A 25,726-nucleotide genomic window follows, 5' to 3' on the forward strand; every position below is an offset into this window, starting at 1 on the left:
ACTAAACCAGCACAATCCTCTACACTTAAACCCATCAATCTCTAGAATGAAGTTGGGGATGGAAGTACGATTGATAAACGTGGGCACTCCTGAACCCACAGAATTGTAATCTGTTTGAGAATTTCAGCCATCAAGGAGCCATCTTTCCAAACTCGCTTAAGGTTACACAACTTATACAGCACAAGTTGCCTCAGATTTTGCAGTGCCAAGAGAGGTTTTTCCATGTCAGTTAGTTCTCCACATGGAGTCGCTCCCCCATGTCCTAGATGAATCTTCTGGAAATATCTCCTCGAAGGAACTACATATCACATCAAGCTCTTCTAGATTGGGGAATCTGTGGAGAAGGAAGTTGGAAAGAAAAGCGACATTTTCATCATGGTAGCATGCCAAAGCCAGCTCTTTGAGATTGTGGAAGACGTAATGCTGTGGCATCATCATCATAACATCCTCCATCATCAATGTCAATCCCTCCAAGTGAGAAATGACCTGCGGGAGGGAATCCATTTAATTAGGCCACCAAAAGTCCAATGACTAAAATGTCCTTCAGTTTAGGGAAATAAGGAGAAACACAACTTTCTGGAAGTAGACGAGCAAGCATCGATGGCCATTATAGGAGGGATGATTGTTGTTAGTGGTATGCCCAATTTTTTTTTTTTTTTTTATTGATGTGGTGTGGTCAATTCAATCACAATATATTTTGTGAATTTGGATATAGAAAGTTATTAATCAATGATGCTTAAGCTATTTCAATTGTAACTAATTAGATTCAAATGGAAAAATTACATTTGCTTGTTTTAACAAATCAGGTTATTTTTATAGTTAGTGTATGTGTTTCAATAGTAAGATGTTGTATTAACGTTGCACATTGTTTTCGAAGCTGCAGTTCTCATATCTATTTTACTATAGATCATAAGTATCATATGGCTTCATTTTCGTGTAACTCTGAGAAGAATGCATTCAAACTCAACAAATTATTGGCAAAAAAGAAAAGAAAAGAAAAGAAAAGAAAAGAAAAGAGAAGAAAAATTGAAATGATGGGACATGGGTGAAAAAGCAATAAAACAAGATAGAGATGATAGTTCAAAATTTCGATGGAAAAAAGAGTAAATAATGAAGACAAGTTGTTCATTCTTACAAAAGCAAAGTGAAACATCATATGAGCAATGAAACAAATAAAAAGTACATAACCCCAAATAAATGGATCTTTTTAGCGTTCCGTGCTGTTGAAAAGGAACCTAATTTCGTGTCGGTATATCACTAATATACCACTCAAATTAAGTTTGGTAATTTTGATTGAATGTTTGTAACTTGAAAAGCGTTGGTCAGCCATAGGAATAAACGTTGGTAGGTTTTTAATGTAGTTGGTGATCTTGAAAATATAAATATATAGTAGTACCTTTCAATATCTAATAAAAAGTTGGTCAATGAATAAAATCCATTGGTATCTTAATTTGATGATTGTTGGTACATCAATTAGATTTTCGTTTGTAATTTCAAAATAAAGTTTGTAATTTGAGAGGCGTTGGCTTGTCACAAGAGTAAATTTCGGTTGATTATTAAAGTAGTTTGTAATTTTGAAAATGTTGGTACTTTCCAACCTAACAAGATAATAATAAGGTGGCAAGTAACTAAAATTAGTTTGTATTTTATAGAAAATGAATGTTTTGAAAATATTTTCCTAAAAATAATCACTTATATCGCTTGATAATAATTAATCAATGAAAATTCTTTTCATTGTTGATGATAATTTATATCTAAATATTTTTGTAGATTAAAAAAATATTTTTCGTTCATTTATTTTTATAAACAATACAAGCGATCATTTTTCAAAAAATATTTTGCATAAATTCCATTTTTCGTGAAACGAATGAAGTCTTAATGTGACTAATATTGGTACACCAATCAAGTTTAATTTGGTAACTTCAAATAAAATTAGTAATTTCAAATCTGTTGGTAGGCTAGAATAAAAGTTGGTAAATTATTAAAGTAGTTGATGATTTGAAAGTAGAAAAAAAGTTTGTCCTTTTTTAAGCCTATTGATGAGTTACTAACTTGTGACTAGATAAGAAATTTATCCACGGTGCTTGACAATTACCAACCATGTTCAAGATGTTCGAGAATGGAAATTTGTTTTATAGCTAAGCTAGCAATATTCCAAGTGAACATAATACCAATTTTTTTTTTTTAAAAAAAATTTGGTGGATGAGGTTGGTCAAATTAAATTAAATAGGTAAATCTCAATCATAAGATACGAGCGGCCCATTAGAAGCATGGCTATCTATGCAAGTTAATTTAATAAAAAGTGTTGTTCTTCGAAGTAAAAGCTAGGATCAATAGATTTATATAACAAAAAATATGAGCTGGAAATAATTAACTGCAAATAATTTTCAAATTTCTAAGCAATTCATAGGTGTGCTTAGGTGAGCATCAACAAGCATGAAATGTTTGACAATTTCAATTTCCTAGAGAAAATAACAACGCACCAAGAGTTGTGCACATAAACCAATGAAGACAAAAGCAAAGAGTTAGAATCATTGATAAGGACAGTACCTTTTCAAAAGAAAAGAGTGCGGATTGGTTCTTGCTGGTAGTTGTACCTTGGCAGCCTTGAAATTCACAAGCAAATAAGAATGACCTCATCTTGCTGCAGTGCCTTACTCGCAATTTCTTTAAGAGTGGCCATGCTGAAGTATGACTATTCCGGTAGAAGCTCCCTAGTTTCGGCAACTCAAGTAATCTTAGGTCGGTTAATTGCGGAAAGAAGAGATCACTTGCACTCATCCCTACTCTGTCTTTCTCCGCGATAATTTCCTCCACCCCACAATCCCTCACTAAAAGTTCTTTGAATTGTGTCATATTTTTTGCCACCGAGGTTGGAAATAAGCTTTTGAGACTCTCACACTTGACAACCTCCATGCGTTGTAAGCATCCAAAGGTAAGACCTCCTTGAGGAAGTCCATTCCACACATGTTTCATTTTCGGGAGCTGCGTCAAAACTATTTCTCCCAATTGAAAAGAATTTGTAGAACAAGCTTCGCTAAATTCAAACTCTTGGACTTGAAATGCTACTTCTAAGGATCCACAATCGGTCACAGTTATCTTCTCTAGGTTTTGAAATCTTGTGAGCATATTATAAGATGAAAATATGGATAAAAGTTTCTCACAATGCTCCACTACTAGTGTTTTGAGTTTGCCAAAGGCATTTGAACCAAGATCATCAAGCCATATCTTCTCCATGTTCTCCATGTGCAAGATCTTCATCGACTCCAAAGCAGGAAACTCAACCTGTTATTTTTAATTTAATTAATTAGAGCCAATTCTCTATTCCTTCAAAAAAGATAATACTTTGATTTCAAGAAAAAAGAAAATCACAGGATGGATATTATCAAAAAATAGAAAGAAAAGAAGACTAGACGTACGTTATTTCTTTTTAGCGGATGCCACCCCCTAAAATTCATTCACCTGTCATATAATTTTAAAGTAGAAAATTTTTCTAATATATATTAAGCAGTAGCATAACCATAGCCTTCTTAGTTAGACAACCATATTCATTTCGTGCATAAGTTGTCTCCCATGAACCTCAAATTTAGCCCATCTTAGATTTGGCTCATTACAACACTGAAAAACACAATAGCCAATATATTGTCCCATTTCTTTGAATTGCAAATGACAAAATAGAAACCAATTTGCACAAACCAATGCTTCATGGATCTTGCACTTCAAAAGTTCTCCGACAAAGTATAGACTCAAAGAAAACACAACAAATACTGAAGAAAAGGATCGAACAATTAATTGTAAAAATGTGGTGTGAATGTGGTGATGCCACTTTAAAAAAGGCAACAAAAAATTTAAAAAGCACATATAAAAAAACAAGGCGGGAGAGAAGGAAGGGTTTGTCTCAAGGCTTTTGCATCGGCAAGGGCCACAACCGTACCCCGGGTCATGGCTAGGGCGCTCAATACCCTCACTAGGTCACCAGCAATTGCCAAACTTGGCTCCTCGCCACCACGTGAGTGAGCACACTTGCCCTCACCCAAATTGCCAAGGGCGGTAATAGGCCATTGCTTGCTCATGGTGAGCGCCAGCCCTCGTCAGCAGGAAGGGAAGCATTAGTGGCGCTCCCTATGCAGCCCTTCCCCCTTGACTAGCGATCTTTCGTAGGACTTTCTTCTATATCCAGTTTCATATTATTGCTGATTTTTTTCCTAATTTTTACTCTTTTTAAAATTTTTCAATTTTTCGATGTGGCAAATTGGCAATGGCAAAACAGCTCCCTTTGTGCTTGAGGAAGCTCCATCACAAGTGTCAAAACCCATGCAAGACCAAAAATATGATAAAAATGCAGAATTTCTCTACAAAAAAGGAACGGACTTAGCAAGTCTTGAAATGCATCAATTGTGCAAATTTTAGGACTTAAGTGCCGAACTAACACAAGTTTTAGAACTTGTAGTGTCGTTAATCCTTTATCTTACATTGAACAATATTTAAATTTAAACAAACATCTTTGGCGTTGTCTAGACTCTAGATTAATTAAAAGTTGTTAATTGAAGCTTAGCCTCTCATTAATATTTGTACTTCAGCTACAATTTAGTCTAAGGTTTGAAAAGGAAAGAAAAAAATATGAAGTTTTTGAAACTTATGAAAAAGTTTTGATATACATTTCTATATGTTTATATTAAAGAAGTAGCTTTGATTTGAGGTCAAAGGTTTGTAAAAGAAAATGATAAGTTATCATAAGTGACCCGCAGACCCTTACATTGTCCTAGCTCAAACCATCAGCACGACAAACTAGAAATGCCATGAAAGAAGAATGAGTGCATACCTTTTCAACGAGTAAAAGTGGTTGATGTGTTGGAATGCTACCCTCCAATTTTCTACAACTGACATCTCCGAGAATCACCTTCACAGCTTTGCAATCTTCAACAGTAAAGTCTTTCAAGGAGGGCCACTCTGAAATATGCTTCCCTTCGTAGAAACTTCTAAGTTTTGGCATGTTGTGAAGATACAGAGTGACAAGTTGAGGAATTATAATTTTGTCGGTTGCTTCTTCAAGTTTCTCCTCTTCCTTGGCAACAATGTACTCTATCTCTCCACAACTACCGAGACCCAGATATTGGAGTTGTCCTAGACTTTTTGCCATAGACATTGTAAAAAGGTTTCTTAGACGTGGGCACTTCTCAACAGTCAAAGACTCCACACAATGAAGTAGCCTCCTCCACATGAATGAAGGAATCACATTCATTAGGTTGTGACACTGCTTCACCTTGAGGACCTTTAGACGGTGAAAGGATTCCACAAGGATTTTATCATTCCATATATCTTTATGTTGAACTCCCTCGACGTGTAGCTCTTCTAACTTTGGAAATGCAAGCTACAAATGTACAGAGATAAATGAAAACTATGCAAAATTGCTTAGGGTCAAAGCACTAAAAACAAAGAAAAATAACACATCAGATAAATCAGGATATGATACCTTCTCATCAAATAGGGGATATAACCCATCACTAGCACAACTCTCTGAACTAAAGCAAATCAAACTCTTAAGGTCATCAAGCTTGAGTTTGGTTAAATGACGGAATTTGAATGTCTCTACGGTTTTCCCTTTTCCTTCTTTCATCGCAATTATGCCTCGCAAATTATTGCAACAGGAAACATCAAGCACCACAAGTTCATGAAGAGTTTTGGCCGTGGCACTTGAGAAGAGATATGACAAACTATGACAACGCCTCACGTTCACTTCCATCAGACTAGGAAATGTCAAGGTTACTTTGCAGTCACTCTTCAAAATGTCTGTCAGCCTTGGTAGATTCAACAACTTCATTTTTTTTAATGGAGAGTGGACCAATGGATTTTGCCTTTTCTCAGAGCTGAGACTTACCGGTTCAAATAATGATTCCAAGGAGGGACACCCGACCACCTCAATTTTACTCAAGCTCTGCAACATATCCATTGAATTTGATGGAAAAACATGTGACAAATTTTCACAAAGTTCAACAGTGAAGGATGCAAGTTTGCAGAAGGACTGTCCAGGGATTTCATTGTGCCATATCCTCTTTAATTGGCACATGGATGAAAACTTCAATTCCTCCAGGCTTGGAAAATGAACCTGCGTAAAATCATGTTATATGTAGAATTACTGAAATTTTTGTTACAGAATTTTATTATGTTGGAATGCGGGGGCAACTTTGGGAATGACCAGCAGCAAGTTACTTTTTCCACCGCGATCTGCCAAACTTCTGGTACAAAATAATGATCCAATTTCTACTAAATTGCCTCACTCGACTAGAACTAGAAGAATGATCAACAAAAATATACTATAGATGCTTACCTTTTCATTGAAGAAGCTAGGCAAGGATGAGACAGTGTGGATACAACCAAATGCTTGTTGTAAACTAGTATCTGTTGCCATTGACTGTTGCCTTCCTTCGAATGAAGAGAATGTCATCATTTTGGCGCACCGAGATATTGTCAATCTTGCTAGGGATGGACAACGAATACACCACATTCCATAAGAGAATGTCATGAGATTTGGCAATTCTTCAAGAGACAAGGAGGTTAACAGAGGAAACTCTAAAGCGTCGGTGGTTGTAGCTTCCTCCAATTCTTCTTCTTGCACATCAATAATTTCCTCCATCAATTTACAATTCACTATTTCTATTTCTTTTATTTGCCCGAGTGCTTTAGCCATGGAAGAAGAAAAAAGAAACCTCAAGTTATCACAGTTTTGCACCTTTAGTGCCCTTAAATTTTGAAAACACAACATTTTTCGTGGATTTTTGTTCCATATCCATCCCAAACTTGGTAAGTCACTTAAGATTAATTCTCTCAATTGCGACAAAATCTCAACTTCCCCATTGGCTGTCAATCCTTCAAGGTCAAATACTTCTCGTATTAACTGACATCTTTCAATGGTTATGGCTTCCAAACTCTGTAGCTTTGTTATCTGCAAGGGGTGAGTAACCCCACATTAACTCATAACAATGCTTTTATCTAGAAATACAATTTGCTATGAAATAATAATAAAGTAAATGAACTCATACAATAGCTTTAGAGATAATGGAAGAAAAAGCGGAGTAGTGATTTTTGAATTTGCCTTATTCTTCTTCAGAATTTATCAACTTTACACTTACGTATCATTTAGCTTTTATTTATTTGGACTTTATTGAATATACAATAATAAGAGTGAATTTATAGTCCCTGAATGATCGGGGTTATTAAATTTATCCACAGATTATGCGCTTTCTACCTAAATTTTCCAAATTCATGGCATAGGCTCAATTGATTAAAAAATCATAGACTATGATTTTATATAATACCTCAAACGAATTATTTTATACTGAATAGTCATGAACTAAATTAACAAACAGAGAAAAACTATACTTTAATTGATTTACAGGTGTAATTTGAGCCTGGCATTTTTTCCAAAGTATTAAAAAAAAAATCTCTTATCGAAAGATTGAAAAGTAAAAAGTTATTGTAAATTACGAGAGAAATACTATATTAAACTGAATATGTTGTTGCCCCCATGCATAGCACTATAGGATCCATTATTTTCTAACATAGTATGCGAAATACATGCCACGGTGGTCGAAAGTTTAAAAAAAAAAAAAAAAAAAGTGTTCATCACTGTAAGATCCATGCTCGGCCATGAGACCATGAACTGACCACAACCGCACCATATGGGCATAAAAGTCAATTTCATTAAAGGATTTAATTTATCTATACCTAAGATGCGCTTCCTCAATAAAGAGCAAAATCATTTGGCAAAATTTATTTATGTAGCCAAGAAAATGAATTACTTAATTCAACAAATGATTTTAGTCGAGCATCATGCTTTTGAGGTGTGGCTCACATGAAAATTATCATTTTAAAAATAATTTAAAAAGGGTTTCCATTTTTTTTTATACTGATAGAACACTTGACGGAATTGTTAAATTGAAGCAATAGTACTCATATGAATGCTAGACATGTTTCTAATTAATACTTTCAAAAACTATATTATTAGGAAAACAATAAATTTAAACGTGTGCAGGACACACAAATTCTACTAGTAATATTAGAAAAGTGGTAAGAATAACGATTTGTGGTAGATTTGATCACCACTGAAAGTCCATAGATTACATGAATTAGAACAAAAAAGTTAATTAGTTACTGTTAATCAAATGAAATATTGAATGCCGGAAGCAAAAGCGAAAATTCAAAATGAAAGTAAAAATGACTCAACATAGATCATTGAAGGACCTATAGGAATTTGGGGCGACGAGGGCCTAGATTGGGCCGAACCCTTAGGTTGGGCCTAATTTATTGTGCAGGCCCACCCATAACAAAAAATACATGCATAAAGATCAAGACCCGGCACAAGCATTATCACTAGATAGGATAATGACACAAATAATCCATAAAATTTGGCCCACTATGCAATATGGTCTCTGAAATTTAGCTCAATATATAATGTGATCATTCAAATTTGTTCATTTGATAATGGAACTTTGGGTCGAACCACAATTCCACGATGGTCCATTCACCTACCACAACTCTTCACAATCATTTGGGGAAAAAAATTAATCCTCTCAAGTTCTCAACTACTCTAACGCTAATGCACTTACGTTTAAAATTACAAAATTTTAACTAATTGATTTGGACGTTATTTGACGCATAGTCACTGTAGTTACTTTTTTTTTTTTTTTGGGTCAGAAATAGTTAAATTCACCTATTGAAATTTCTTTAGTTCTTTCTTTCACTTTAATCAAGCAGATATAATAGGATTCTACATAAGTCCATTCATTATTAAATAAAGGTCATAAAAATTATATAGGTCATGTATACTTCCTTCAACTTATGAATATATCCATAAATATCTGTGTATACATATTCAATATTACCATTGAGCAACGATGAACTTCTACATAATTGAAAAAACCTAATCATCATACCGTGTTCTTTAACTTCGTTGATAACATAACACAAATTAAGCGAGATGTAATTTCAACTAACGTATAAATGTTTTATGTATTTACATATCACATAGCAATTCCATTTTAAACAATTAAATTATTGTTTGTCTTAATTATTCTGGAGGACAAACTCTCAAAAACAAATTATATACCTGTTGCCCGTCAAAGAAATCAACCGAATGGTCTGCAGTTTTACAGAAATTCGTCATCTTTGGCAAGTTTTGTAATGTCAGCCTACGCAAATTGCATGACTTCACTTGGGGAACATCATCTATTTCATCTCCCTCTTCATCTGCCTCGGCATCTGCGACAATTTGCTGCATCAAGTGGCATCTGCTTATTTTAATCTCTTCGAGCTGCAATAATATTCTCGTCATGGACAAAGGAAACAAATGTTTGATTACACCACAGTTGTCCACTTTCACAATCTTTAATTTGCTGAAGGATTCTAGGGCAAGACAGCCGCGACAAATCTTTTCCAAGTTGTTCAGATTCTCGAGAAACAGAGATTCCAATCTCGTAAATGCAGTGCACTGCACATTCTCTGTACAGTGAACAACATACTGAAATGAGGGGCTATTTTGTACGTGAAGATGCTTCAATGCCTCAAATCCTTCGACGCACAAATCGTGAATGCTATCGATGCCATCTTGCAATCCATCCAAGTGGAGATCTTGCGTTTTCTGTAAACATTTTGACACCCACTCTTCAAGAAGAAGATTGCTTGAATGCAGCTTGAGCTTTAAAATTTTAGATTCTGTGTTTTTACCCGACCAATCCCAAACGCCCCCGATTTGGATTTTATGCTTGTTTAGTTTATGAAATGGCAGATCTCTTGGGAGATAGGCAGAATGAGGGATGGCAATGTATAAAGTGCTCAACTTTTTCATGTTCTTCAACTCAGCCAGGCTCGCGTTGCTTTGCATTACTTCATCCTCAGCCTCCCACCGATCAAAACTGTATTCCATATACAGCTCTTCTAAATTAACCAATCTTCCAAGCACTCTAGGTTCGATAATTTTGAGCTTAGTGCACCCTGTCAAGTCCAAAAATCTCAATTCTATTAGTTCACCTATTTCTTTGGGCAGCCGAGTAATTGCAGATCTATAGAAACTTAGGAACTGCAATCCTTTCAGCTTTCCAAGAATAGTCACATCCTCTAGAGATGGCAGTAATCTAGACATAGTGACTTGAGGTCTTCAAGGTACTCAATAGATGAAGGTAGAGAGGTGAAAGATAAGCTAGTAAAGTCCAAGACTTGGAGCTTCTTCATAGATTCAAAAAATGACGCAGGAATTTTGAGAGACGGGTTGTTTTCGGATAATAGAAGCATCCTCAAGTTTGGGCAGTCCAATTTTTAGGAAGCTCATCAATGCCTACAAAAGGGAAGGACATGGCGGTGCATTTTCTGAGCTCATCCTTTGACCATTCTTTAAACCCATAATCCTCCCTCCCAACCAAGGCGTTCCATTGAGTGGAAGCAATAGAGATAGCCACGTCAACAAATATGTCATGCATTTTGAACTTTCCATGTCATCACTATCTAGTAACAAAGAAGAGTCCTGTAGGCTATGTAGATCCATAATCAACCTATCTCTGGCATCTTCGATGGTCTTGAATTTTTTATATAAACCCAAACCCATGCAGTATGCAAGGGTACACCTCATGAGAATTTTTCCTGAGTCTAGAGCAGAAACCAAGAACAATGATCTGATCCTTTCATCTTTTAAGTCATTGTAATTTAGTTCCACTATTGATTTTGCATCCGACAATTCTATATTGGTCCAAGCATTCCTCCATTCAGCCAAATCTCCATGCTTCAACCTTTTTGCCACCGATAGAATCAAAAGAGGCAAGCCACCACAATTCTTGATCACTCCATCCACCAACGGTTTAAAATCAAGATCGTTAACTCTGTCCTCCACTATCCTTTCAAAAAGTCTTCGTGCTTCCCCATGATTTAACTCATTGAGTCGAAATTCTTGGTCAATGCCCATGTCAATACGCAAAACATCTCGGTGTCTAGAAGATAGTAATAACTTGCAGCCTCTTATTTTATTATCATCGCTGCAAGGGATTCCAACATCCTTTAACTCTAGCTTCTTCCACAAATTATCTAAAATGATGAGAATGTTTTTCTCCCGATCACACTCTAACCTTTCACGCAAACGATCTGCTCTCCCTCGAGCAGTTTCCACATTCATTAGCTTTAGGCCAAGTGCATCAGCAATTTCTCCTTGGATTATTTTTAGGTCTGGATTGCGTGATACATTTGCCATGACAACCACATCAAACAGTTTTTCTTTCTTGAATCGCCTTTCAACGTCCTCCAAAGCTTGGACTTGCCAACCCCACCTGGCCCATACACCCCAATCACACGGAGCTTGTCATCAGCTATAGCCTTCATTACTTCCTCCATGATTTTAGCCCTTGACTCCAAGACATCTTCTTCCTTGTCAACAGATCTTGGAGGCGGAAGTGGGAGTAGTGACAATTCCTGTCGGAGTACTCTCATAGTAGACCTTCCGGAAGTTATTATTTGCAGTTTCATCATGAAGTCCCTGAATGACTTGAGTCATCTTCTTCACCTTCTTGCCAATTGGGATGGCGCACCATGGGGTTGGGAAGCCACCCATGGAAGCAAGCATTTTTTGCACTTTCACCTTGTTTTAACAAATTTTGTGCTTCATTAGTCTTATTCTCCACTCTATCTAACCACTTCTTAATATCATCGTGTATAGGTTTTCCATCATACATGGCTTCATCGACGGAGCTCTGCACCCTTTTCCTCGCATTCTCCAGCTTCTCGACTCCATTTTTGAGATCTTGGACGGAGCTCTTGTAGCACAACACATATTCAAATTGGCGTCCAATGGGAGCAAACAAATACTCACCTAGTTTCGACATAAGATTCGATGCAACAGAGGTAGCAAATTCTGCCATAATTTGTTCTTTGTTGTCTAGAAATTCCTTTTCTTTGCTTAAACAAATCTGTGCAAAGGAAACTGAACAGAACAGAACTAATCACTTGCGATGCATGAAAAGAAAGGAAGAGCAAAGTGATAAAAAAATTTGAACAGCGAAACAGAACCAAAGACGAGAGAGAGAGAGAGAGAGAGACAACAGAGCATGCAAAAAAATGGTACAGTAACTGCACTTGGCTTGGCGCACCCAAGCGAGCAACACGGTACTGGTCTATGTGGACAATTTGCAGATGATCGTACGTGGGCAAGCAGCCCGTTACTTGGTTAACCACGTGCAATGGAAGGCTAATTCTTTCTTTTTCATTTTATTTTCTTTCTGTCGTCCCTCTTTTCTTTGTTAGGATATATATACTATAAATCTTAAAACTTATGGTAAAAATGCAATTGAATCTTCAAATTTTCAAAAAGTGCAATCAAATTTTAAAACTTACTAAATTAATGTAATCGAGTCTTTCCGTTAACATCATCAATTTGTCTAACCAAAAATATTAATGTGGCATTTTAAAATTAATTTATTTTCTTAATTGGCTTTTTTTAATTACTTTTTCTTTAAATATTATTTAAATAATAGCAAAAACTTAAAAAAAAAAAGAAGAAGGTGAAATGATGTTAAAAATTTTTTTAAAAAAAAAGAAAAAGAAAAAAGAAAAAATGGGTAAGGATTTGGCTGGGCGCTGCAATCGCCGCCCATCGTGGAAGGGTGGCCGGCCATTGTTGACCTTGGGTGAGGGCTGGTGTCACCCATCCGGGCCTCACCAACCCTAGGAAAGGGTCGGCAACCTCGCAAAGGCCGGACTAAGGCACACGATTTGGGATTTGGGTTACGCTGGCCCTTGCTTGGGCCTAACAAGGGTTGCCGTCCCTTGCTTGGGGCCAACACTTGCCCTAATTTGGCCAAGCCATGTTGGCCCCAACCGAGGCATCGCCCAAATTTGGGCGAGCCTCGCTTGGGCTGGCGAGGGCCAACCCCCCCTCCATTGCCTAGGGTTTGTGTTGCCTAGGGCCAGTAAAGGTCGTCGGTCACCCTTTAGCTATGGCCCATGGGCAACGATAGTAACGCCCAGCCAACAATCACGATCCCTGCAATTTTTTTTCTTTTTTCCATATTTTAAAATTATTTAGCTTTTTAGTTTTTTCTATTATCTAAATAAGATTTAAAGAAAAATAAAAAATGCCACGGAGGAAAAAAAGTAATTTAAAAATGCAACGTCATCATTTCTTGTTAAACAAATTGACGATATTAATAGAAGAAAGACTCGATTGCACCAATTTGATAAATTTTAAGAACTTAGTCACACTTTTTGAAAATTTTAAAATTTAATTACGCTTTTGTGGACAAATTTTAAGATTTACAATTCACATATCCCTTCTTTATTTTATGTTTCTTGACAACGGGGGGACGACAAATTTTGCAGTCTTCACACAGAGAAAGTCGAAGTGTGTTCCAATTTAAATCCAAAGCATGAGAAGAAACATGACATGCATATTATTATCGATTCTTTTGAGTATTGACAGTTTGAATTATTTTGAACTTTTTCTCAATATTTTAAAGCTTAAAACATTTCTTTCATTTTCAGGATTTTGCAGGAAAACAGGTAGTCCTTTTTAAAATTTAGGGCCCGCATGTTTTTGTTCTTTATTTCTGTTCTTGAACACTTTTTTTGTTTTTTGTTCCCGGAACAAAATATGAACAAAAAAATAAATAAAAAAAATTTTACTTCTTGTTTCAGAAACAAAAATGAAGAAACGTTTCTCTTCTCTCTCTTCTTCTTTTTTTTTTCTTCTTTTTTCTTTTAGGCCTCGGCCATGGCGGCGACCGCCGTCGAGGGCCCGCAACGCCGTCGAGGGTCGGCGACCTCGCCGAGCCTCGCCGGCCCCCGCGGCTCGAGCTCGCCCTGCCAAGGCGAGGCCGAGCCTCGCCGTGGCCGGGCGAGGCCGCCCCGTCGGCCCGGGCGGACCGGCCCGAAAAAAAAAAAAAAAATAAAATAAAATAAAAATATTAAAAAATTAAAAGAAAAAAAAAAGAATAAAATTTACCAAACGTGTTTTATTTATTTTTATTAAACAAACGTTCCAAACGCGTTCTTTTGTTTCAAAACCGTTCTATAGGAACAGAAACATTTTTTTTTTTTTTTTTTTTTTTTTTTAGGAACAGAAATGAAAACATGCGCACCCTTGGTGAACAAATAACATTTGATAGCTGGAACATGTTTTGATGTTTCTACCATCCACCATCTGGATTTGAATAGAAAAATCGTGGGTGCTCCTGACCCTCACCACTTCCCTGAGTGGACCCACTTTTCAAATATTGGGTGCTGCAGGACCTCGCCACGTGTCCGGGTGAGCTCATTTTCCAGATTTCTCTCCCATCGCCTCTACTTCACGTGTAATTTCGAAACCCCATTAACGGCGTGCAACGATTTTTTCATGTTTCAATGCAGTTGAGAGACCATTTGCGGGTCTCAAGAGCCACCGAAGATGAAGAAGTCCGAGACCTTCGCCACCCGTTCCCGGCTCCACCAACCGGCAGCCGAGCCAGGTGACGGGCTTTTCTCCAGATCCAGATCTGGACGAACGGCTCGCGAGCGACGCCGATGCTCGTCCATGGCCGTCGTCGGCGTCCTTCGGCCAGATCTGGTCGGAGGAGGTGGTGGCGGAGTCTGAGGTGGAGGACAAGGCCAGGAGGTGGTGGCGGAGTGGGAGGTAGAGGAGGAGGCGAGGAGGGTACGGACCATGGAGAGGCGGGGTGGAAAGCTGGAGGGTCAGCTCCTTGTAGAAGGGCCAGCTCCTTGTAGAAAAGCTCGTGGGCGACGCACAGGGTGGAGGGGGAGCGGGAGGAGAGAGAGATGGTGAACTCGAAGTCGGAGGAGGAGGAGGATGAGAAGAAGTGGGAAGGCGACGAGGGGGAGAATGTGGGAGTGGGTGATTCAGCGTTTTGTCTCTTCTCTTCCCCACCCCATAGCTGATGCTTGATGAAGACGATGAGCTTGGGTTGGGTTAAGCGTTACAGAGAGAGGAGAAGTGGCAGACGCAGAGGTCCAGGACCACTTAATATTTTCATTGTGAAGGATTACAATCAATTCTAAGGGCACTGCACATGCCATGTCCCCTAATAATTAAAAGAGAATCTTTCGAAACTGGCTATCTCTTAAATGGGAAATTCTAAAGTGAACGGTAATATTGCACCGAATAAAAGTATAGATATTGTGACTTTGTATTAAACAAAAAAAAAAAAAAAAGTGGGGTTATTTCTGTTGCCTCCTCTTTAATTTTATACGCATTTTTTTATTGTCAATTGACAAAAATATCACTTTATGATCAGAAATAATGTCAATTACTATTTCATCCAACTTTTTCCTCTCTCGTCTTGTCTATTCACCTTTATGTTTATTATTCATTGACTAAAATATCCTTCTATGTGTGAAAATCAATTAATGGTTAGCTAATCATAAATTCGCTTCTCGCTATCACGCTTCTCCCATTGTCTTTTAAAATTATGATGAATTAAATTTTGCAATACTTTAAAGCTTGTAAGTTTGGTCCATAAATAGTACTTTGATTAGACTGTTAATTTTTTAGTGTAACTATCTTATTAATCTTAATAGTAATAGGACAACGCGAGGCCATCTCTCTCTCTCATATGCAAAGTGGATACTTAGGTTCATCATTCATCAACAAACAACTTGCAATTAAGAAAATTATTAGTTGACATATGTATAATAGGAGGCGGGAAGTGATGAGGACATAAATCATCACGTGGTTATGTCCAACTTGCCCAGATAAGTATTTGCAAATGACCATCGGACAAAGACAAACAAAGCAAGGCGACAAAAAAATACACAACTTGCAAATAAGAAATTGGTCAGTTGAGAAATAGTGTGTAAACTTAGAGGGAAATGACGAAGAGGGACAGATATCACCATGTATCTCGATCTCGACCGAAGGCATGTTTCAACCCTAGCCTAGACAGAATCGGTCGTTTCCATGTGTTCAAAATGTTTCTTTTTTTGTAAAACCTCTCGCTTAGTAAAATGACGAAGCAGGTTTAAAGCAATAATGTCCAATTGCCCATAAGGATAATATATATATATATATATATTATACATTTTCAAATAAAGCTTATGGAATTTTAGTCTATTAAAGAAATCATTAATTACTATTATTATTACTACTACTACTACATATTTACCTTTTAAGGAAAAACGGATGACTTTTAGTCAATCATTCCAATCTTTTATTATAGGTAATGTTTTACTTTACTATTATAAACATCATAAGCTATTACTTAAACGGAACTATCTTAATAACTATAAAAGAGTAAAAATGTTTTTAAAAAAGGTAATAAAAATATAGCATATATATTTTATTCATTTAGGAGAAGGATTGAAAAGAAAAAATATTCTTAAATCTTTACAATAGTATAATTATGAAAACTTAGAAGTAGTAATAAAAATTAATTTGTCTTTGTTGGAAAGTTGATGGACTAGATTGAATAAATTAATAATAAAGGCACTATCTTGAACATTTAGGAGTAATTCAATGACCACATTGAATGAATTAAGACTCCAATGATAACATTGCAAATTGAATCAATGTTTGGGGATTATTTATATCATTTTAAATTTTGAAAATCTAATGTGTCAAATCACAAGTTAAAGTTGTATGCTTAAAAGGATTTTAGGTCTTCTGCAATTATTAAATATCAATTTCCCCATCAATTGTAATAGGCTGGATTATTTGAATGCCTGTGAGAAGAGACTTGCTATTTTTCCAAGTTCATCCTATTATTTACAAGTCGCAAATTACACTAGTGACAGGAAGATGGTTAAACATGATGTCATACAACTACCATTTTACAGACAAATAAAGTTAAGAGAGACATCTTGGTGCCTCTGCAATGAGTTTATATTGCAGTTATCTCACTCATTTTTGTTTCTTCTTCCTTTTTTTTTTTTTTTTTATTTCATGTTTTATAGGGTTCAATCAATAGAATTAGATTACCAAACAAAAAGGGTGAAAGTGAAACAAGCGCTAATATCACACCAAAAGTAGATATACAATGACATACACACCAGGAGTGGCTTCAACGTGATGCAAGCGGAACTGAGATGCCTTAGCTTCACTTCTGACTTGTGTACGAGATGGATGAAGGGCAATGTAAACCAAAAGCAATCCTGATAACATTGAAATATAAGCAGACATACTAGCATAACGCTGATAACACGATAAAACTAGATATACAATGACACACATACTAGGAATGGCTTCACTGTAATGCAAGAGGAATTGAGATTTCTTGGCTTCACTTTTGACTTGTGTGCATGATGGATGAAGGGCAATACAGGGCAATACAGGCCAAAACCAGTCCTGATAACACCAAAATATAAGCAGACATCTCAGCATAACACTGATAGCACAAGAAAAGTAGAAATACAATGACACACATACCAGGAGTGGAGGAACTGAGATTTCTAGGCTTCACTTCTAACTTGTGTGCAAGATGGATGAAGGGCAACACAAGCCATAGCAAGTCCTAATAACACAAGAATATAAATGGACAAATTAGCATAGCGTTGATAGCACAAGAAAGGTAGATATACAATGACACAAATACTAGAAGTGGCTTCACTGTAATGCTAGAGGAACTGAGATTTCTCGGCTTCACTTCTAAACTGTGTGCAATATGGATGAAGGGTAATGCAGGCCATAACCAGTTCTGATAACACCAGAATATAAGCGGACATACCAGCGTAACACAAAAATAAGTGGACACTGTGGGCGAAGAAAACAGCTGAGAATTGAAAATTCATTCAATTGAAAATGTAATGGAGGAAGATTTTACAATACTTTCAGCTTCGACTTGGAACGACCGGAAGATCAAGGGATTCTTTGCTGAGTGCTTGCAATGGGCCGATGACAGCGAGAGATAGAGAGATAGAGAGAGGGGAAGTCACATAATTGTAGACAAATATATTAAGACCGGTTTGTCTAAAGGGAAAGCACGTGGTTGGCTATTGTTCTCAAGAAACCCTACCTCGGCACCGTCCAAAACTCTCTCTCTCTCTCTCTCTCTCTCTCTCTCTCTCTCTCTCTCTCTCTCTCTCATGCAATGCAGATACCCGTGTTTATTGTTCATCAACAAACAGCCTGCGATTAAGAAATTGATGTTTGGAGAAATGTATAATATTAGAGGGAAATGATGGGGACAGAAGTTAGCACGTGGTTCCTTCAACTTGCCCACAAAAATAATTGCAAATCACCAACGGATACAGACAAACAAAGCATGGAAACGAAAAATCACAACTTCATCTGTACTACTTGCAATTAAGAAACAGATTAATTGAGAAAAAAATGTATAACAAGGCTCTGTTTGCTTCACGAAAAATATGACGTTTCTAGAAAACATTTTCCAGAAAGCCATTTTCCAGTAAAATGTCAATATTTTTCAGTGTTCAGTTGAAACTTGAAAAATATTTTCTTCTGTTTTGTACAAAAAGTTTGATTTGATTTTCCTTCATGCACTCCTTTTATAATAAATATTTTATTATTTTATATTTTTAAAATCTAATTTTTTTCTACCTTTTTTTCTTTTTCTTTTTTATTTTTTCCTTTCATTTTTTCTTTTCCTCCTTCTTCATGTAAGGTGGCGACTGTGGCCGGTGACCGACCAAAAGCAAGCTGGAGCTTGCCGCTCGCTAGATTGGGGAGCCAGAGGCTTGTGTTCATCGATTGGCGAGCAATGAGCTTGAGGCCCAGGTCACCATTGATCAAGCGGGCCTTGAGTTCATTGATCTAGCAAGTGGTGAGATCGCTAGAGATTGGTGAGCCTCGAGCTCACCCGTGGCTGGTCGTCGGTCGTGTGGTCGGTGATCCACCAAGATAAAGTAGAGAGAGAGAGAGAGAGAGAGAGAGAGAGAGAGAATTAAAATTTGATTTTTTAAAATGGTAATAAAAGAAAAAAAGAAAGATGGAAAGGTTAACAAAAGTGTGAGATAAGGGAAAGTGAGTGAGGAAATTTTTTTTTCCAATTTGAAAAGTAAAAAACATTTGCCTCCATTTTAGAAGACTTTATTCCTTGATGAAATTTTTTTTCCTAACCAGTTCATTTTTCATGAAATGAACGTTGAAAATCTAGAAAGCATTCTCCTGGAAGTTGTTTTCCATGAAATAAACAGAGCCTAGGAAAATAATAAAGACAACATATTACCTAGCATCCCGATCCCTTAGAATACATATCAACCCAAGCTAAGATGTAATCGGTCATTTCAGAATTGTGGACGGCAACGACCTCAACGTTTTTCTGTCTTTCCTCATTTTCGATGGCATGGGCACTTATTTTTCTTTTTCTTATTTTTTCATTGACCCTACTATTGTGACTAGGAGGTAAAAGTGTTTAGAAGAGTCCTAAACCTATTGTATTAATATCAATTTAGTACAAATATTTTATTGATGCAAAGTTAGTCATAAATCTTTTGAAGTCTTTTAAGCTAATTTTTGTCAAATAGTGCCGATGTTGACATCAACCTATGTGGCACAATTGGTGTTGATGCGGACAAATTTTAATAATATTTTAATAAATTTTTGAATTTTTTTTTTCTTTTGTTCTTTACCTTGCTCTAGCTAGTTGCTGAAACTCAACGATCGGCTAGAGCACCTCACTGAGCCACAAGCGAGCCTCGCCCTCACCAACCCAACGTGAAGCCACCCTCATGGTCTTTGGTGAGGGCTCGAGCATTGCCCATGTCAGTGAGGCACCACCCTCACCGGGGCCCACAAGTCATGTATTGCATAGCCATGGCAATTCTCGCCCTTGTTAACTCTTGCCTCTAGCCAGTCACCGAGATCTGGCGACTAGTAGGAGGAAAGGAAAGGAAAAGAAAAGAAAGAGAAAGAAAAGAAAAAAAAAAAGGAAAATAAATACAAATTCAACAAATTAGTAAAATATTATTAAAAATTGTCATCGTGCCATGTAAACCAATTGGCATTCACGTCAATAATACTTAGCTAAAATTAGCTCAAAAGACTAAATTAGTACTGCGTTAAAAAGTTTATTACTAAATTAGCACCAATAAAAAATTTAGGATTAAATTGCCACAAATGCAATAAGTTTATAACTTTTCTGATACTTTTCATGTGACTGGGACATAACAGATTGTTAACAAGGGTCCTGGGCTAGTGGCCATGGTGGGTTGACGTGTCCTTTGGAATAAATCATGTTTATATAGTAGAAGTATACAATTGATCTCCCTCTCCGTATGTCCTAACTAATGCACGTACTCTATCTATCTCGACGGACAAAACTGACCACTAGTATCTCTTTCAACCTTCCCATACGACTAAAACACTTATCTGGTAAGCTGATATGGCGTTTCTATTATTAAAAGAGTACAAAAATAAAATTAATGATTTTAACCTCAAAATGAAATAATTTTTATCGAAGAGAAAAGAATAAATAAAAGGAACAGAATCTTGAAGCAGAATCAAATCTCACATTTACTTCTCTTTCTTCCTTTCAATTTGTGGATAGATTAAATACATTAAAGCAAAATTACACTGAAGAAGAGAAAAGGTTGAAGGAACAAAAATTATGAATCAAACATGTACTTATAATGTAGAGAGCATTGATCAAACAATTTTAGAAGATGCAAAGGAGCTACCCTCGATGCACTTCAGATTTGAATCTATAAAATTAGGGTTAGGTGGGCGATTAGAGGGGCGCAATCGCGAGCCTGTTGTTATCTTTGAGATTTAGAGGTTAATTTGTTTGCGTTTCTGTTTAAAAATTGTTCCGAACGCGTTTGGTAAACTTGTTCCGGGAATAAAAAATAAACGAAACATGTTTGGTAAATTTGGATAATTTTTTTCTTATTTTTCCTTTTTCTTTTTCATTTTTTTTTTTTTCTTCTTTTGGCCGGTCGCCGGCCAAGGCCTTGGCCGGCGGCCGGCCGGCGAGGGTCGGCCTCGCCTTGATCCGGCGAGGCCGAGCTCGCCCCCGGGCGGCGAGGTGCGGCCTCGCCGGGCCACCGCCCGCCGCGGCGACGCCGACTCGCCCCGTGATCCGGCGAGGCCGAGGCTCGCCGGCCGCCGGGCGAGCTCGGCCTCGCCGGATCTGGGGCGAGATCGAGCTCACCAGTCGGCGCGAGGTCGGCCTCGCCGGATCTGGGGCGAGATCGAGTTCGCCCGGCCGGCGCGAGGTCGCCTCGCCCGGCTACGGCGAGCCTCGGCCTCGCCATCCTCGCGGGGACGGCGAGCCTCGGCCTCGCCTGGGGCCGGCGAGCCTCGCGTGGCCGGGCGAGGCCGCCAGCCCTCATCGGCCGGTCGCCGGCCATGGCCGAGGCCGGCGACCGGCCAAAAGAAAAAGAACAAGAAAATAAGAGAAAAAAAGAAAAAGAAAAAAAGAAGGTGTTTCTCAAAAAGTGTTTCAGAAACAAGAAACACAAAATTTGTGTTTCTTGTTTCGTTTCTTTTTGTTCCTGGGAACAAAAGAACAAAAAGGAATGTAAACGCACCCAAACGCGTGCTGTTCCTTTTTTGTTCCCGAAACAAAAAAAAAACAGAAAAAGTGTTTAAAAACAGAAAAAGAAACATAAACAAACGGGCCCTTAATGGCTTCCTCGCCTATCGTGGCAAGGCTTTCAAGCGGTCCTAATGATCACCTGCACCGCTCATGTTATAGCTAGGAGCCGATTTGTGATTGCAGCCATTGCAAATGACCATTAGACAAACACGAAAAAATAGCAACATAAAATCACAACTTTATTGACGCACAACTTGGTATTAAGAAACTAATTAGTTGAGAATTAGTGTGTAATATTAGAGGGAAACAAAATGATGAAGAGGAACAGATATCACCAGGTATCCTGATCCCCCGAACGCGTCGCACGCCATCCGCTCGACGAGATGCCTAAGCTAGATCTAAAAGTTCGTGTTGAGAAAGTCCGTTCCCGAGCTCCGATCGATCGTCCACTCGACGTCTGGGCGTCACGCGGATGGATCGAGACAGGGGAGACGGCGTTGGGGAGGCCTCGGGTCGAGCGGCTTCCACCGGCCATGTCTGGCCGAGCCAGATCTCGGCCGAAGTAGGGGAGGCCGAGCTGGTTCTCGGCTGGCGACGGTGGTCGGCCGCGAACTGGCCCTCGGCCTGGGCTGGCCGAGACGTTGCCGGACTGGGTGCGTGGCCAGCCCGAGGCGAGAGGTGGCACTCGCCGCGGCCGCCCCTGTCGGGGCGAGGTCGATAGAGCGCCGCGAGAGGCAGGGGGAGGAGAGCAAGTCGGGTGCCCCGCCCGGGTATCGTGTCGGATGCGGGTCGGAGTGGATCCGGGTCAGGTCTTTAGGGTTTGGTATTCGGGCTGGGATGAGTTAGGCACATTGGGCTTATTCTGCTTTAATGGGCCAGGCTTAGTTCATTTTGTTTTTAAAGGGTTGGGCCTTTCTCTCTAAGCCGGACTGGGCCCGCATTTCAGGCCCAGCTGGGCCGCTAGTTGGCGACTCGGGTCGGTTCCAACATGCATTTTTTTGTATATCATAATATTATTTTAATATTAACAATTATATTTTATAAAAAAAATCAGAAGATTTTACTTTTTCTAAAAAATTAGCAAAAGGCTTAAAAATGGCTTTTGAGTGTTTTTCTCTTGAAAATGCATGAAAAAGAAAAAATCAAACCACGATGTTTAAAAAATATTAAGTATCGAAATAGCATTAGTTAATTAACTGGTGTAATTAATTTTTCAACCCTAATTTCTTTGATTGTGCAAAAGTGAACTATTTGTTTCAATATTTTACTAGGGCTTCTAATCAATTAACTACAAATTGATTAATGGCAAACATAATCGGACTAAGTGCATTCGGAAAAGTTCGAAGATATTGCGACAACTAAGTAAGATTTTGTAAGATCATTATCAATTATGTAAAAAGCTTAAATATTTAATTATTTGCACAATAGCCTTTGAAGACTATGTTGCCTTGGGAAACTGACTGAGGCGTCAACCACTAGAGTCGAAAAGAGCACCGAGATTTTGACGAGACGGTGGTTGCGGTCATGCCTAACTCGACAAACCACCAGATGCACCCCTTTCTACTCTCTCCGCTTCTAGTTTTTATTTTTTATTTCCTTTTTTTCTTTGAAAAAGTCAATTTATTTTGATTATAAAATTATTATTTTACTCTTTTAATAATAAAATAGACGTGTCAGCTTACATCTAAGAGTCGTTTGTCACATGATTTGCCACGAAGTTCATTTGGATGGAAAAAAATAAAAATAAATAACGGTAGACAGTCGAGTAGGAGTAAGTACATTTTTTTGTGGACATTTGAGAGTGGTCATTTTTGTCTTTTTGATATACATACATATGTGTGTACATTATTTTACGAACTAGGAATTTTCATGTTAGGAACCTTCTTGTCCTAAATAAAAGAAAATGAGATAGTTGATTTTTCCTTATGAATATTTTTTTTTTATTAAACGAAAGCATGGAGTAGCTGAATTTTTTAAAGCCAACTAATTCACATAATTGCACGTAAATCATAAAGGTGCACATCTAGACTTATCAAATAGTTTCTATAAACATTTTCATAGGAAGAAGATAAAGGAAGATTCGAGTTAAAGTTTCCTACCGGTTGAACAAATTTACTGCATAATCTATTCAGGATTGAATGTGGAAAGCTTTCCTTGAGAAAGATGTTTTGACGCATAATCAAGCAAAAAATATTACCATATTGTTGCAATTGGAGCTTGTGGGTTGGCAAATTGGATATCATAAGGAGACTACCAATTTATGCTATGTTCAACCTTTCAGCAACAAGAAGAAATATGGTCTCATGCTAATAGACGTTCTCAAATGATTGGTTTTTGTCTGAAAAAGAATTGATACTTTTCTAGAGAGACTCGTGCTTGTACTGGCAATTTTGGCAAGATGTTGAATAGCATGCCTCGAATTATTTTCTTTAACTCAACCAAAAGATATCATTCTCTAACACAATTTCCTCAAACCCTCCCCTTGTAAGAAGGACGTGTTTTGATTCATAAGCAATACTTTTTATGAGCTTGACATATGATTCCCCTTTCTCACTTACAATTTGTGGAAAGAGACTAATATTTCTTTTTTTAAGCTATGAATCATATAAGATAAAACATAATTGTAAGAGCCAAAGCAATAATTTCTTCAAATAAAGCAGATGGAATTTTAATGATTTAAGAGCGAAGTCGTCCATCAACCAAATCTTATCTATAGATATATGAACTTAAGGTAGGGCCCTTAATTAAAGATTTTCACAAAACCACCTTTAAAAAAAAAAAACGGATGCCTTATGTTTATTAGGGTTTGAGCAGTTGCATTTCTTTTACCCATTTTTGTTTCCCCCTCCTTTCCTTTTTTCGTGCTTTTAGGTTTATTGGGTCTAATAAATAGAACCAGATAACTAAACAAAGAGGGCGAAAGTTAAACAAGGGCTGATAGCACATACCAGGAGTGGCTTCAACGTAAGGATGCAAGAGGAACTGAGATTTCTTGGCTGCTAGCTCGTCTGTGAAGATGGATGAAGAGGACCGCAAGCCAAAAGCAGTCCTGATAACACCAGAATATAAGTGGAAATATCGGCACAACACAAAAACAAGTGGACACTGTGGGGGAAGGAAACAGCAGGGAACTGAAAATTCATTTATGCGAAAAATGTAATCGAGGGAGATGTTACGGTACCTTCAGCTTCGACTTGTAATGACTGGAGGATGATGGGCTTCGTTGCTCAATTCTTGCAATGGACCAATGACATAATTGCCGAGAATATATTTGAACCAGTACGTCTAGAGGGCAAGCGCTTGGAATGAGCACTACTGACTTTACTTTTTGACTTGAAAACTACGAACAGCTTGCCTTTAAGAAAATCATTAGTCAGGAAATGACGAGGACAGAATTCCAGATAAAACAATTGCAAAAGACCATCGGACAATGACAGACGAAACAGGACAACGACCTCAACGTCAATCTTTCTTTCTTTATTTTGGTTGGGGTGGAAAAACGCGTTATGTCTTGTCCTTTTCCTTTTGTTTTCCTTGAGCACGTGCTATCACGACATAAACATAGCAAGTTGCTAAAGAGCGCTGGGCCCAGTGACCACGGTGGGTTGGAGTGTCATTTGAAGTTCTCATATAACTGGTGGGCCAAATCTTAGAAATAAAGATAATATTTTAATGTTAGAGGATAAAAATGATGTCATTTTCAAGAAAAGCACGCGCTTTTTTTCACGGACAAAAATGGCCACTATTATTTTTCCGTCTAAACTAGTCCATGTGTCAGACGGTACTAATGTAGTAAGTTGATATGGCACTTTTTATTATTAAAAAAGTAAGAAAAAACAAAGTTAATGATTTTAAACTCAAATTAAAATTATTTTTGTTAAAGACGAAAGAGAAATTAACAGAATCGGTCATCGCCATATCACTCATGTGATCTCTATGAGCGGGTTTGTGATTACCGCCATTCCTTTTCTTTCATGTTTTTCCTTTCACCGAGCTACAAGAGACATGGGGAGGCCCAGCAAGACAAGACTAGACAGCCTGTCCCAAGCGACATTGCCAACAGTACCTTCTCCATGGTTAACTTTGCGGACTATGCTCTCCAGATAAACTGATTATGGCATTGGCCACCGTAGTCGAAAGAGCACAGAGGGCAACGTCGTGGCGGTTGTGGCTCCACTCACCTCGCAAGTGCCGGGGCCGCCACAACCGGACACATGCCCTTTCTGCTTCTAGTTTTTTATTTTTTCTTGACAAAAATTAATTTATTTTGA

General features: G+C 37.8%; 2 protein-coding genes across 3 annotated transcripts; both read right to left on the reverse strand.

The window, feature by feature from the left end:
- Window positions 1-210: 210 nt before the first annotated feature.
- On the reverse strand, window positions 211-24,806 carry LOC104428097. 2 transcript variants are annotated; one of them, XM_039306532.1, is made up of 11 exons: window positions 24,637-24,805; window positions 24,404-24,504; window positions 17,387-17,471; window positions 17,194-17,305; window positions 17,011-17,112; window positions 9,107-11,959; window positions 6,329-6,943; window positions 5,474-6,106; window positions 4,823-5,371; window positions 2,551-3,285; window positions 211-486 (listed from the first exon to the last, which is right to left on the reverse strand). In XM_039306532.1, exons 6-11 carry the CDS (start codon window positions 10,136-10,138, stop codon window positions 226-228), a joined length of 3,825 nt encoding a protein of 1,274 aa, XP_039162466.1. In that variant the 5' UTR covers window positions 10,139-11,959; window positions 17,011-17,112; window positions 17,194-17,305; window positions 17,387-17,471; window positions 24,404-24,504; window positions 24,637-24,805; the 3' UTR covers window positions 211-225. The 2 variants fall into 2 exon arrangements, with proteins under 2 accessions (XP_039162466.1, XP_039162467.1); XM_039306533.1 differs by lacking the exon at window positions 5,474-6,106 and having other exon boundaries at window positions 24,637-24,806.
- LOC104428101 (putative disease resistance protein At5g05400) lies at window positions 10,331-11,897 on the reverse strand. The gene is made up of 3 exons (XM_039306990.1): window positions 11,568-11,897; window positions 11,310-11,451; window positions 10,331-11,208 (listed from the first exon to the last, which is right to left on the reverse strand). The coding sequence occupies exons 1-3, from the start codon at window positions 11,895-11,897 to the stop codon at window positions 10,331-10,333; spliced, it is 1,350 nt and encodes a 449-aa protein (XP_039162924.1).
- Window positions 24,807-25,726: the final 920 nt, after the last annotated feature.

Source organism: Eucalyptus grandis, chromosome 2 (genome assembly GCF_016545825.1).
Source record: "Eucalyptus grandis isolate ANBG69807.140 chromosome 2, ASM1654582v1, whole genome shotgun sequence".
NCBI lineage: Eukaryota > Viridiplantae > Streptophyta > Magnoliopsida > Myrtales > Myrtaceae > Eucalyptus > Eucalyptus grandis.